General features: G+C 32.9%; 1 protein-coding gene and 1 long non-coding RNA gene across 4 annotated transcripts; one reads left to right on the plus strand and one right to left on the minus strand.

Moving 5' to 3' along the window:
- Positions 1–6: 6 nt before the first annotated feature.
- LOC106293952 (U3 small nucleolar ribonucleoprotein protein IMP4-like) lies at positions 7–5,292 on the plus strand. 3 transcript variants are annotated; one of them, XM_013729593.1, is made up of 12 exons: positions 7–258; positions 377–435; positions 552–646; positions 3,395–3,645; positions 3,756–3,854; positions 3,932–4,109; positions 4,220–4,302; positions 4,408–4,490; positions 4,579–4,692; positions 4,771–4,825; positions 4,906–4,989; positions 5,069–5,292. In XM_013729593.1, exons 4-12 carry the CDS (start codon positions 3,538–3,540, stop codon positions 5,123–5,125), a joined length of 861 nt encoding a protein of 286 aa, XP_013585047.1. In that variant the 5' UTR covers positions 7–258; positions 377–435; positions 552–646; positions 3,395–3,537; the 3' UTR covers positions 5,126–5,292. The 3 variants fall into 3 exon arrangements, with proteins under 3 accessions (XP_013585047.1, XP_013585042.1, XP_013585050.1); XM_013729588.1 differs by lacking the exon at positions 7–258 and having other exon boundaries at positions 313–435; XM_013729596.1 differs by lacking the exons at positions 7–258; positions 377–435; positions 552–646 and adding an exon at positions 1,178–1,263.
- Positions 5,293–6,071: 779 nt separating this feature from the next.
- Positions 6,072–7,419, minus strand: LOC106343742. Its single transcript, XR_001270004.1, has 2 exons — positions 7,215–7,419; positions 6,072–7,124 (listed from the first exon to the last, which is right to left on the minus strand). It is a non-coding gene; the product is annotated as an uncharacterized LOC106343742 (long non-coding RNA).
- Positions 7,420–12,149: the final 4,730 nt, after the last annotated feature.

Below are 12,149 nucleotides of genomic sequence, written 5' to 3' on the forward strand. Positions count from 1 at the left end.
GGGGGGAGACTCGGCTCCTCCACTCAACGGCGAGGTTTGTGTTGGTGGCTCTCCTCTACGGCGACCTCTCTCTGTCGGTGGATCTACTCGACGACGAAAGGCGACTTCTCTCCCATCTGTGGCTCGCCTCTCTCTCTCTCTCTCTCTCTCTCTCTCTCTCTCTCTCTCTGTTGTCGCTTCTCGTCAGCGATCTCTGGCTCGGTGGCTCTCGTGGACGGCGACGGACCTATCTCTCGGTGTCTCACCGCGAATCGAAAGGTAAAGTGATTGCTGTGTTATTAAAATTTGCAATTTCTAAGATTTTGCTTGTTCTTGTTCTGATCAATTCTGCATGTCTTTTGATTTGTTTGTCTGCTCGATTATGTCTCTCGTGGAGTTCCTCGACGGCGACGGACATCTCAATCTCGGTGCCTCTCCTCCAATTGAAAGCTAAAGGTTGTGATTCATGTTCGATTATGTCTCTCGGTGAAGTTTGTTTCAATTTAGAATCGGTTGTTTGCAAGTTGGCTTGTGTCGTTTATTTAATTGTTTTGTGTCTGTCTTCGTTTCAGATGGATGGAACAAACGATTCTAAATTGATTTGTACTTTGTGTCTGAAGCTCCAATTAACAAAGTTCATTGAACAAAGGAGTAGAAGGCAATACAGGTTAGCCTTTACAAGCTTTGATTTGTTCTGTGATTGGTCTTGGGATGGGTGTATCAATTAGTGTTATGGTTTGGTCTTGTATAAATGAATAGATTTAGCTAATAATTAATGGTCTTGAGAAGGAACAATGCATTGGTTTGGTCAGAATGGAATGGAGGGTAATTAATGTTATGGTTAGTGTTAGATAGTAATTAATGGTTATAGTTAGGTAGAAATCAATGCATTGTTCCTTCTCTTAATGTGTTAAATAAAAAGTCATATCGGTTTGGTTGTTGGTGATCAATGCATTGTTCCTTCTCTTCAATTTATAATAAACATCTTTCTTTTTCCTCCTTCTTCAAAGCATTTCAACTCGTAAATTTTTTTCTCTTCTCATTTCCTCACCATTGTTTTTTTTTTATTTTGGATCTTTCTTTCAGCATTTCATTTCAAAACTTCCGAAATGGATTCTAGTCCATTTACGCAGAATTCACACTTTGTTGACCTACTTAATAGTTAACAAAATATTTCCTTCAACAACTATGAAGATAGTGTCCAACTATTATGTTTTAGCCGATGAAAGAGGTGAAATCGCCATTGAAGAAAGGAAAGGAGATCAGCGGAGAAAATGATAGATGGTAATTAGGTTTACTGATGTGTATTTACCTTTTTTTAACTTTATAAAACTATATTAAGAAATCTAATTAAAATATCAAAATTTAATAAATATAATTTAATTTAGATTAATTTGGGGGGTATAAAGGTATTTACAAAAATTAAAGTCCTAATGAGACAAAAAATGTAGATAAAGTTTTAGAGTGACAAATCCAAGTTGAAAATGTCTCTTTTTTCCAATTTTCTCTTAAAATTATCCTTTTGATATCATTTTTCTTTTCTTTCCAGTATAAATCACCAACTCTTTAGAAAATACAACTATTTTATTATGACTAATAAAAATCGTTACAGAATGTATACAGCTCATTAAACAGTTTCATTACAGGCTCATAGAAACCACTGGCACCTGACCATGGCTTGTTTTGTTCTAAGAGCACTCATTGCTTATTTAGGTGTTGGTTCATGTCCAATATGACTGTGACAACCTGTCCTCTGGACCCTAAATTTCACAGCGCTGCAGTGCACCGACCCTAACTCCTAACTGTGGGAGGAACTGCCTCTACATCCATCGGTAGGTTATTGATATGTTTGGCGTTATTCGGACCCAAAACCTCACCCTTTAACAACTCTCCACAAGACAAATTGTTACCAATTGATCTGCAGTTTAATTGGTGACATCTTGTCTTGTGGAGAGTTGTTAAATGGTGAGGTCTTGGGTTCGAGTAACGCCAAACGCATCAATAACCTACCGGTGGATGTGGAGGCAGTTCCTCCCACAGTGAGGGGGTAAGGTCGGTGCGTTGCAGCGCTGTAAAATCTGGGGTCCATGGGACGGGTTGTCACAGTGACATGGATAAAATCGTTTCAGTAATTTGACGAACCTTTCCACCATCTTGCCAAATAGAGCCGTTTTTAGGAAGAAAAAAGGGGAAATCATACGTGGGTATTGTGGCGCCCACACAAAAACAAAACAAAAAAACAAAATCCCGTAAATAAGTTTAGATAAATGATATCTGTCGCATGAAAAGAAATACAAATCTACTCTATTAATTTAGAGTCCTATATTTTATCTGCTATTGACAAGTCGTACTATGACCATTTAATTAATAACTTAATGTGATATATTTGATTAGTTACATTAAGTTTTAATAATCAATAAAGATGTTAATAGTAAATCAATTTTAATTAGATATTTGAATTTTATTTTTAATTATAATCAAATCGGTTGAGAAAAACTCTAATAAAATCTTACCAAAGTTTTAATTTTTTTATAATAAATAATGCATTATAATTTCGTAATTAGTAATATATTATTATTATAAATTAATTATAATCAAAAGCTTATCATAAGACAAAATAAATTTTATAATTATAGTCTATATTAAATTAAAATAGACGTTCTCTATAAATTAAATATAACAAATTTATATTAAATTGCTAAATTAACAGATTTTTTATGTCAAAAAACAGATAAAAAACAGTTTCATTTGAATACATTATCATTCATCGTCAAAAGGATTAAAATTCATAAACTGTGTAATATTTTATTTAAAAACTAAATTATTAACATATGTTAAACTTTTATATTTACAACTATATATATTATCAATTTTTGAAACTCACAGCAATATATTATCTATAAATAACTATATACAAAATATAATAGTATATAACTTATCTTTAATTCATGTATTACTTTACAAAATACTAAAATGATAGATGCTAAAGTATTATTTTTAAACACAACATGAAAATATAAATTATCATAAACAAATATCCATATACAGTATAACTAAATAAAATTGAACATGTATTGTATGCAAATCGTAGAAATTAAAAGCTATATTAAAAGAGATTGTATATTTGATTATTTCAGATTATAATTTATGTATAAAACTCAAATATATGTTATTATTATGTAATAACAATCAATAAGAAAATAAAATGCAAAAACAAATGATTATATATTAATAATGAAGAATAAGAAACTTAAACAATAAAATTATAGAGTTAATCCATATATAACACTAAATGTAAATCATATATTTATTATAATATCAAAATTATATATTTATAAAATTAAAAATATCTGCACGAACGTGTGGAACTCTAGTATGAATTTAAATGCCAGATCATCGACAATGAATTGGGCAGGCCCAAACTAAAGAAATGAAATCGCCCCAAAGTGGGCCCATAATATTGGGGGATAGATAGAAGATTGTTAGGCGAGAGAAAACCCTAAAGAGAAACTGAGGCAGAGAGAGAGAGAGAGAGAGAGAGAGAGAGAGAGAGAGAGAATGGAGGAGATGATGAAAACGACCAAGGCAGAGGAAGATTTGGTGCAGGCGAAGGAGTTGGTGCAGGCGAAGATGCGCCGTGAGATTACGAAGCTCGATGATGAGGAGGTTAGGTTAAATGCTTTCATGAATGATTTTATTTATTTATTTATATGTTTGGAATTAATCTCTTAGTATATATATATACGCCTTAAATCTTTTTTTTGGCGAATTTGTAGCTTTGGGCAGAATTGGAACCGTTGGAAATTGATAGGATCGTGTCTGGTGAAATCAAACCCAAGACCTTGATCAGTAATTGTGGTTGGTTCCACTCTCCGGTAAGAGAAAGTTTTATAAGTATACATATCATGTTTATTACGGAACATTTGTTAATAAAAAAAAATGAATTTTTCAGCAATTTCGTGCTAGGGGGCCTTTAATTGTCAAGGAGATGCTCTCAGTGTTCCCTAATTCTACTTACATTAAGTGGAAGAGAAGGTGGATCCCCAACTCGCTAAAAGACCTGATAAGAATAGCAAAAGAGAGAGAGTGTACATCTCTCGTTCTCGTTGATACAAACCCTTTGGGACATGGTCCGTGCATGTGTTTATTACGTTCTTGATGTTTCTATCTCTTCTATATATATTTATATTTATATTTATATACGACTTTTAAGCCTCTTCTGTCTTATAACTTTTTGCAGATGAAATATGTATTGTAAGCTTGTTGAATGGTGCTGCCGCTTATTTCAGGATTTTTAATCTCATCCCACGTGAGGATATACCGGTACTATACAGCTAGCTAGCTAGCCCTTTTTTTTCTTTTGTAATTGCTCAAATCTCCCTTCATTAAGTAGCTCTAATACACTGCTCAAAATATCGTGTCTTGCAGGATCAAGCTAACCCCCCGACACGCCTCGATCCTTATGTTCATATGGCACGTTTTACTTCTCAGGCCGGCCTTGGCCTTAGCAGGTTAAATTCTTACTCGCTACGTGCCTTAGTTTACACAAAACTTTTGTCTTTCACCTTTTGAATTTTACTATTTATTTTTCATTTTCAGATTGATACAATCACTCTTCCCCAAGGCCACTCATTCCAGAACCAACAAACCCCGTCAAATGAACCGTGCATTTTTCCAGTACCAAGATGGTTTTGTTTTTTACCGACATCATTGGTTACGCCCCCTCCCCCACCCTTTTCTTTTTCTTCAAATCTTTTTTTTTTAATCACTTATATATTTCGTGTTCATCAGGCTCCGCTCTGAGAAAGCAGCCCTTTCAGAAGAAAGGCCAAAGCTCATCCGGAAGGTTTGCTACTTTGTTTCAGCCTTTTTCTCTTTGTGTTGGTCGAGGAGATGTATTTATCCCTTTTTCTCTTGAATTTGTAGGAAGTTGGACCTAGTTTCCAACTGTTGTTTAAAGGTGTGAAGAAGGTATCACTTGACACGGGGAGTTTAAAACTTATCTGCATGGTAATTATCACACTCCAATCAATTTCTGCTTCATTTTTCTTGACTTGTATAAACCATTTAACTCTTTCTTGAATTGCAGCCTCCTGCCTCTCATTATGACTACCCAGAACGTCAGCTTATGATTCCGCCTATTTAATATGCTCTCTCATGTGTTTTTTTTTTCTGTACAACAAAAACAAAACTTATGGTTATTTATGTCTGCGGTAGTATTCTGACATGGTCTTTTGCCTTGGGGTCGTTTCTATTGGCCCTTTTTCTTAGAAACTAAAATGAGAAAAAAGAGGTGATTCTGTTTCTTTTTAAGGGATATTTTTATACCAATAGATTATTAAAAAAAATTAATTTTACTACGTACACATGTACTTTCTCCGTTTCTTATCGTAAGTAGTTTAAGGAAAATTTTGTTGTTTCAAAATATAAGCAATTTCCTAAAATGAAGATAACTTTTACATTTATTGGATATAGTGTAACTAATCAAATAATATCAATTTTTTTATAATTGGTTGAACTAATTAATTAAATATTATTTTTTTTAAAGTATCAATTTTCTTAATATTAGTCTAAACTATTTACATTATGAAACGGAGGAGTACAAAACACACGTGGTGTCAGGGTTCCGTTCCGTAATTAATGTAGCCCAGATTAATGTATTCGAAAATCTTCAACAATCAATTGCAAACCCCAACGAAGTACGAGTATATCAACAAATCAACGTTTAATTATTGCAAAAGACGAACCGGCTTTGGTGCACAACTGAAAAGGAAAGATTTATTCTTGGGTCAATTTGGGCCGGTTCGAAATACAAATTGAACTTAAAAGGGCCAACAGCGTTTGGTTTGTATAATTAAAAAGTAAAAATTGTTTCCCGGGTTGACTTGGGCCGATTTGTATAATCGAAATTGTTGGAAAATTGATTCTTGGGTCAATTGGAACCTTAAATTTATGACCGGCCTAAAGTGATAACACTCATTTAAACCCACGCTTAATACCACCACCAGTCAACGTAAATGTCCATCCCGACAGCGCTACTAGTTTTGCTTCTTTTTTTTTTTTCTTTTTTTTTTTTTGTAAAAATGTTAAGGTATTGTTGCCAATTTTCAAGTTTTTTACAGAAATACAGAGGACACAATAAACAGAAAAATTGAAATGCAACTAAACAGAAGACCTCTAACCTAGTCAATACAGGAACCAACACAACAAGGAGAACAACTAATCAATCGACTCGTCAAAATCAGAACAAACTACTTGCCGCAAAAGGAGGAGCCCAGTTAATTTGAAAGACAGAACCCGGTAAAAATTGGCTTACCCGATGATCCGCTCTTTAAGATATGGTTCAACCAAGAACAACTTGCATAAGACTTCCTAAGCTGCAGCCAACACAATCAGACAGTAAACCCCGAGGTCAAGCATACATGCAAGCCAATGCCGAGTCTTTATTGAAGAAGATGACTCGCCGAGAAGCGCCACACCACCGCACCTGAAACTGAACAGACGGACACAACCAGCACCACTCCACAAAGAGCAGTCAAGAGCAAGCCCCTGAAGCTGGCTAGAACCGAACATGCCGCCACAGAACGAGGACCCACGATGACAAAGCCACAGATCCTTGGTCTCACGCGCCTCCACATCGGAGAACCCGAAGTGGATCTGCACTGCCCTGCCGGAAACGATGACTTCACCAGACGAACCACCGTGATATCCAACTGACAGATCTAAAAGAACCAGGACAGAGACAAGAGGCGATATCAAGCAAACACTCCCTTAGACCGTAACCACTTAGCTCCCCACCGGAACAGGCCCACCAGAGGAGCACACCCTCGCCGAGAAGGAGGATGAAGGGCGTAAAAGAGAGACAGACTCCACTTCGACACCTAGATCTGGACCCCTAACCCAAGCTTCCACACCCACACCGGACCGAGAAACCTCAAACCCTCTAAAGAAGAAGAAGAAGAGAACACGGAACCGGAGGCGGAGCCGACGGCGAAACACGGCCGTTGGCCACCTAGAAAACCAGATCTAGGGTTTTGTCTTCAAGAAGGAATAGAGAGAAAAGGGAGAGAAGAGAGAGAAAGTTAGGAGTTTTGCTTTTGTTCCACCAGCTAGTCAAAGCTTTGCTTCGTTTTGAACTCAACTTCCTGAAACAATATAGAGAATCACGTATGCCTTAGCTGATTCATTTTACTCGGGCAAAAAAAAACAAAACATATGAGCAACATGTGTATAACTTAGTTGGTTCATTCTCCAATGGGAAATAGTGCGTATCTGAAGCTTTTTTGAATATCCTCGATGGTGCCAATAGTAATTTTCCTTTCCCTAGCAATTGCTAGATGTTAGGATTCAGCGGCTATTTCCCTAGCAAGGACAATCTCTTTCGCAAGTGTGGTCTTTCTACCTAGACCAGGATTCTCTCATGGATAGCTCTATGTCCTTATTTCGAGGGTAACATCAATGATTAAAAGTCTTAATTGTTAACAAAGATGGTAAGCCTCATTCGAGAACAATGAATGTTGTTTTTAAATGAGTTGTCAATAACCTTTAGGACATGGATTTTTCTTTATTTCGTGCACTTGAAGTATTCAATAACTTTCAGGGCATGGATTATTCTTTATTTCATGCACTTGATTGGGACTATGTTATTGAACTTCTAATTATTCAATAAAAATGTGGTTTTTGTTTTGGAATACTATAGTTTCAAATTAAGAAATTAGTATTGTATATTTCATAAATATTGTGCGTGTTTTCGAGCCTTCTATTATTTAGTTATTATAAGTGTAGACGATTTTATCTTTCAGTTTCTTGATAAACTTAAACCTCATCATGGACTATGGTCTATATATACTAGAAAACAGATAGAATCTATAATATAACGAGACAGTTTCCTCTTTCTTGAGGCGACAAGCCTGTGGTTCGAACCTGGATTATTATTGAAATATAAACACCAACATTTATACCACTAAACTAAATGATATTTTGTACATTGATGGTCGAAACTAATATATATTTATGAAGATTGGAAACCTTTGCTTCTTCGGTTTTTTCTGTGGGCCGGCGAGCCTACAAGTGTATTATGAATTTCATTTTTAAATGAGGTTCATCACGTTATATGAAAAAAAAACAATTATAGTTTTTTCATATTGTAATTTGTCTTCGTTTAACATGAGTTAGGGTTGCTTTGTCTTCTATGTATCCTTGATTGTCTCTTCTCAGACATTTTTATCTATATATGCACCTCATGTCAACTTCCCTTTTAATGTCATTGTTTCATGTTATCTTTGGATGTGTGTATGTGAGCCTTTCTGTAAACCATATATATATGATTCTCATCTTTGATGAACCGAATCTGCATCTACACAAAACTCCTTGATTCCTCTTAGCTTTAACGATCTTCTAGAAAATGTCTATCTGCCTCTCCAGTTCTTCAAACCGGCATTCCCGGCATCTGTCCCTCAACTTTCGAGTCTCTCCGTGTTGGTCGTAGTAGTCAGAGCATAGCCTCTAACCTCCTCGCTTATGGGATTCCCTAAACTTCAAGAAAGACAATGAGTTTATAGGAATCACGGTTCTCTTCCTTGATGAAAAAGTAAGTTAATCTTCGATTTATCACACTTATTTAATTTAATTTTTTTTAATTGATTTCTTGATTCTTTGTTAAATAATATTATTTTCAGATTCCATGATTCATGGATTTACTCCCGCCGGACATGCTAATCATTATATGCCATCTTTGAAAGCCGGTTCTATTGTGAAAGATGATCATTTTGAGGTGGCTAGGTGCTCAAGCATGTACAAGATAATTGATCATCCATTCCTCATTCGTTTCATCTCACCAACTATTATTTATGAAGTCATCATGGGTGCTCATAAGATCAATCTCTAATCATAGTTAGAATGTTTGACAATTTCCAAGTGATTGCGAATACAAACTTAGAACTCCTAGGTATATTATCATATTGCATATGGGTTTATAATATGTTCCGTTATCATAACTGATATTTAAACTCGCAGATGTGGTTGGGCAAATCCAATATGTCCAAGGCTCTGACCTTAGCAAAGAAACAACTCGAGTCGTTATCCATCTCCTCATTGATCTGTAAGAAACAATCAACACACAATTCTCTTTATATTATTATCTATATTGTGCTAACATCAATAATCAAAAATATTTTCTACCAAAATTTTCTCCCTTACTTATCAAATTAATTGTACACAAACCTATATTTTACAGCTTAAAAGAAACCACAATAACCCAAAAAATTAAAACACCAAAAACTAGAATTCCAAAAAAGACGAATCATTAATGATCATCTTTTTTTTTGTCTAATCTTAGAAATAAACTTCAAAACAAATATACCAAACCAATCACCTCAACTAAAACTCAACGACACATACATCGAATCAGCTAAATAAATACAAACTACACGACCAGCTATTTAACAATTTAAAAACTTACTTTCGCAACGACACGTACATCGAGTCAGTTAAGCAAATACAAACTACATGACCAGCTATTTAACAATTTACAAACTTACTTTCGCAACGAAGAAAACGAAGACGACAACCAAGATCAGTGAAATTACCTAAACAAAAAAAGTAGAGTAAGTTATGAACTCTGATAAATATAACTAACAATGATTTTTGTTTACATATTACCCATCAAATAAAAGATAAACAAACACAACCACAAAAGGAGATACAAGAGACAATCCCAACAGACACAAAGACAACAACAACAGCTCCACCTGCTCACTCCTCTTGTTTTATAAAAATAGCTTACATGCCCAATGTTAACATGTCAATGCTATTGTCTTCTTATGAGAAATACATAAATTTGTTTAAAACTCATTAAAGCCCAAATACTCAGAACTATCACTCATTTTATACTTATTTCTACAAGTCTTCATGTATTTGTTTTAAAAGTCCGGTAAGAGCAACAAGTTTAAAAATAAAATAAAAACATATAAAAAACATAATAAAGGATGATAAAAATTATTACTTAATACACACAACTTACACAACTAAACTGGAGAAAAAATATTCAGAAACAAAAGATATTCTCAACAACTTTAATATAATTTATGTACTGTCAACAGTACAAGAAACAAATTAAAAAGCAAACAAACAATAAGTCTCAGTGACACAGCAAACAATAACATGAATTATATCAATCACATTACTAACACAGTTTAGTCCTTCATAAGTGGAGAACAATACATACACAGTTCATCATCACAACTCTAACCCTATAACAACAAAAAACCTTGAAAAACAACTCAAAACGCAAAATTCACAACTACAATAACCCTAGTAAATATTGAGATGAAACAAGAACTCTATCCACAACTCCGCGCTTGCGCGGGGACAATGCTCCTAGTTATAATAAAAGCTAGATCTTGACCCGCGCCCCCGCGCAGGTGTTAGATTTAACTGGCGTTCATTGTAAATTTATAAACCATTGATTTTATAAAATGTCCATTTATATTTTTATGTTTTGTAAAATATATTTATAGTAGAATATATTTTATTATAATATAGATGTTTGATAATAATTTTTTATATCTACGTAATATTATATTTATAATTTTATAACTTGATGCAATTTGATGTAATTGTAATATTCATATATTAACCTATTAATTTTTTTTGTTTATTTATTTAAAAATGATTTATTTTACTGTAGGTTTTTATGAATTATTATTAATTTTATTATATTTGGTTTTCTTAAAAATTGTATTGTAGCAGATTAATATATACTATATATTACAGTTTGTGTTTCTATTTTCAGCAAAAAGAAATAACAATTCATTGTAATTAATTTAATTTTTTTATTTTAAGTGAAGTGGCAGATTTGTAAATAAGAAAAAAAATGTAATGGCTAAATGTGTAAATAAAAAAGAATATTTAATCTGCTATCCGTATTTCCAAACAATTCTCATTTAATATACTATCTAAGGGGGGCCTATTGGAAATAGAATTTGTGTAGAATTTGAAAATTTTAAGAGTTAATAGATTTTTAAAAGTTAAGTAGATTTGATGAATTCTTGTCTAATGTATTGTATAAATTGTCATTGATTAATATAGATTTTTATATATACTATTCTTTCCAAACTTATCTTTCTATTACTTTTTTTAAAAAAATTTCTTTCATAAAATAGAACTATTTGAAAATTAAATAAAAATTTTGGTTTTTAATATTCTGACATTTTGATTTGTCTTGTTTGATTTTTGTTTTTATGTTTTTAAGATCAACCTATGAATTTTCTCATGATTTTATTTTAATATCAAATAGTTATATTTCATGAAAGATTTTTTGTTAAATTGTTATTTTAATAATTTCTTTTATCTTTAGTTTTCTTTTTACAATTATCTTTGACATGACAATAAAAATGTAAAAAATGTAAAGATTTTTGTGTGTTTTGGTACATAGATTTTGAGAATTCTATGACTATATGTGATATTTGTAAAGTTGAGTGTTATGAATAAAATTAGAGATAATTTATGTCCCAATAACAAAAGAGTTTAATAGAATTATAAAGTCAATAAAAACTAAACTTTTTGAATAAGATAGGATTTCCATAGAATTTAAAAGTCCACAAACCAATAATATAGGATTCTAATAAGATTTTAAGAATTCATTAACCAATAACAATGAAATCTCTAAATTTTAAAATTCTTTCAAAATTTCACTCCCAATAACCTCCCCTAAGTTTCCAAACGACAGAATATGTAAATGAGAAATAAATACAGTGACTAAATATATAAATAAAAAAATATTTAATCTACTATATTTGTTTCCAAACAACTTTCATTTAATCTACTATATAAGTTTCCAAACAGTACCAAAAAGTACTTCAGTTTTAATAATATAGACTAGATTTTGATCCGTGCTTTGAAAGCGCGGGATAATTTCTGATTCAATTATTTCAATTTAAAAGCAAATAATGGGTATTCGGGGCGGGTTTGATTCGAATTTATGCGGTTTTGATTTTCGGGTTAAAATTTCAGCCCCGTTTGGGAATTTATAAATTTCAGTTCGATTCACTTCGGATCTTTGCTGGTTCGGTTTGAGTTCGGAAAATCCGTCTAATATTTTTTTTAAACATAAAATTCATATATACTTTAATTTTTTCAAAATCTGAAAAGAAAATAAAATATTACATATA

Source organism: Brassica oleracea, chromosome C1 (genome assembly GCF_000695525.1).
Source record: "Brassica oleracea var. oleracea cultivar TO1000 chromosome C1, BOL, whole genome shotgun sequence".
NCBI classification, from domain to species: domain Eukaryota; kingdom Viridiplantae; phylum Streptophyta; class Magnoliopsida; order Brassicales; family Brassicaceae; genus Brassica; species Brassica oleracea.

Bases quoted from the DNA above. Each gene is read 5' to 3' on its own strand.
- LOC106293952 (XM_013729593.1), top strand. From the start codon at position 3,538: ATGGAGGAGATGATGAAAACGACCAAGGCAGAGGAAGATTTGGTGCAG. The intron at 3,855-3,931 runs GTAAGAGAAAGT...TGAATTTTTCAG, and splicing joins GTGGTTGGTTCCACTCTCCG to CAATTTCGTGCTAGGGGGCC. The intron at 4,826-4,905 runs GTTTGCTACTTT...TTGAATTTGTAG, and splicing joins GGCCAAAGCTCATCCGGAAG to GAAGTTGGACCTAGTTTCCA.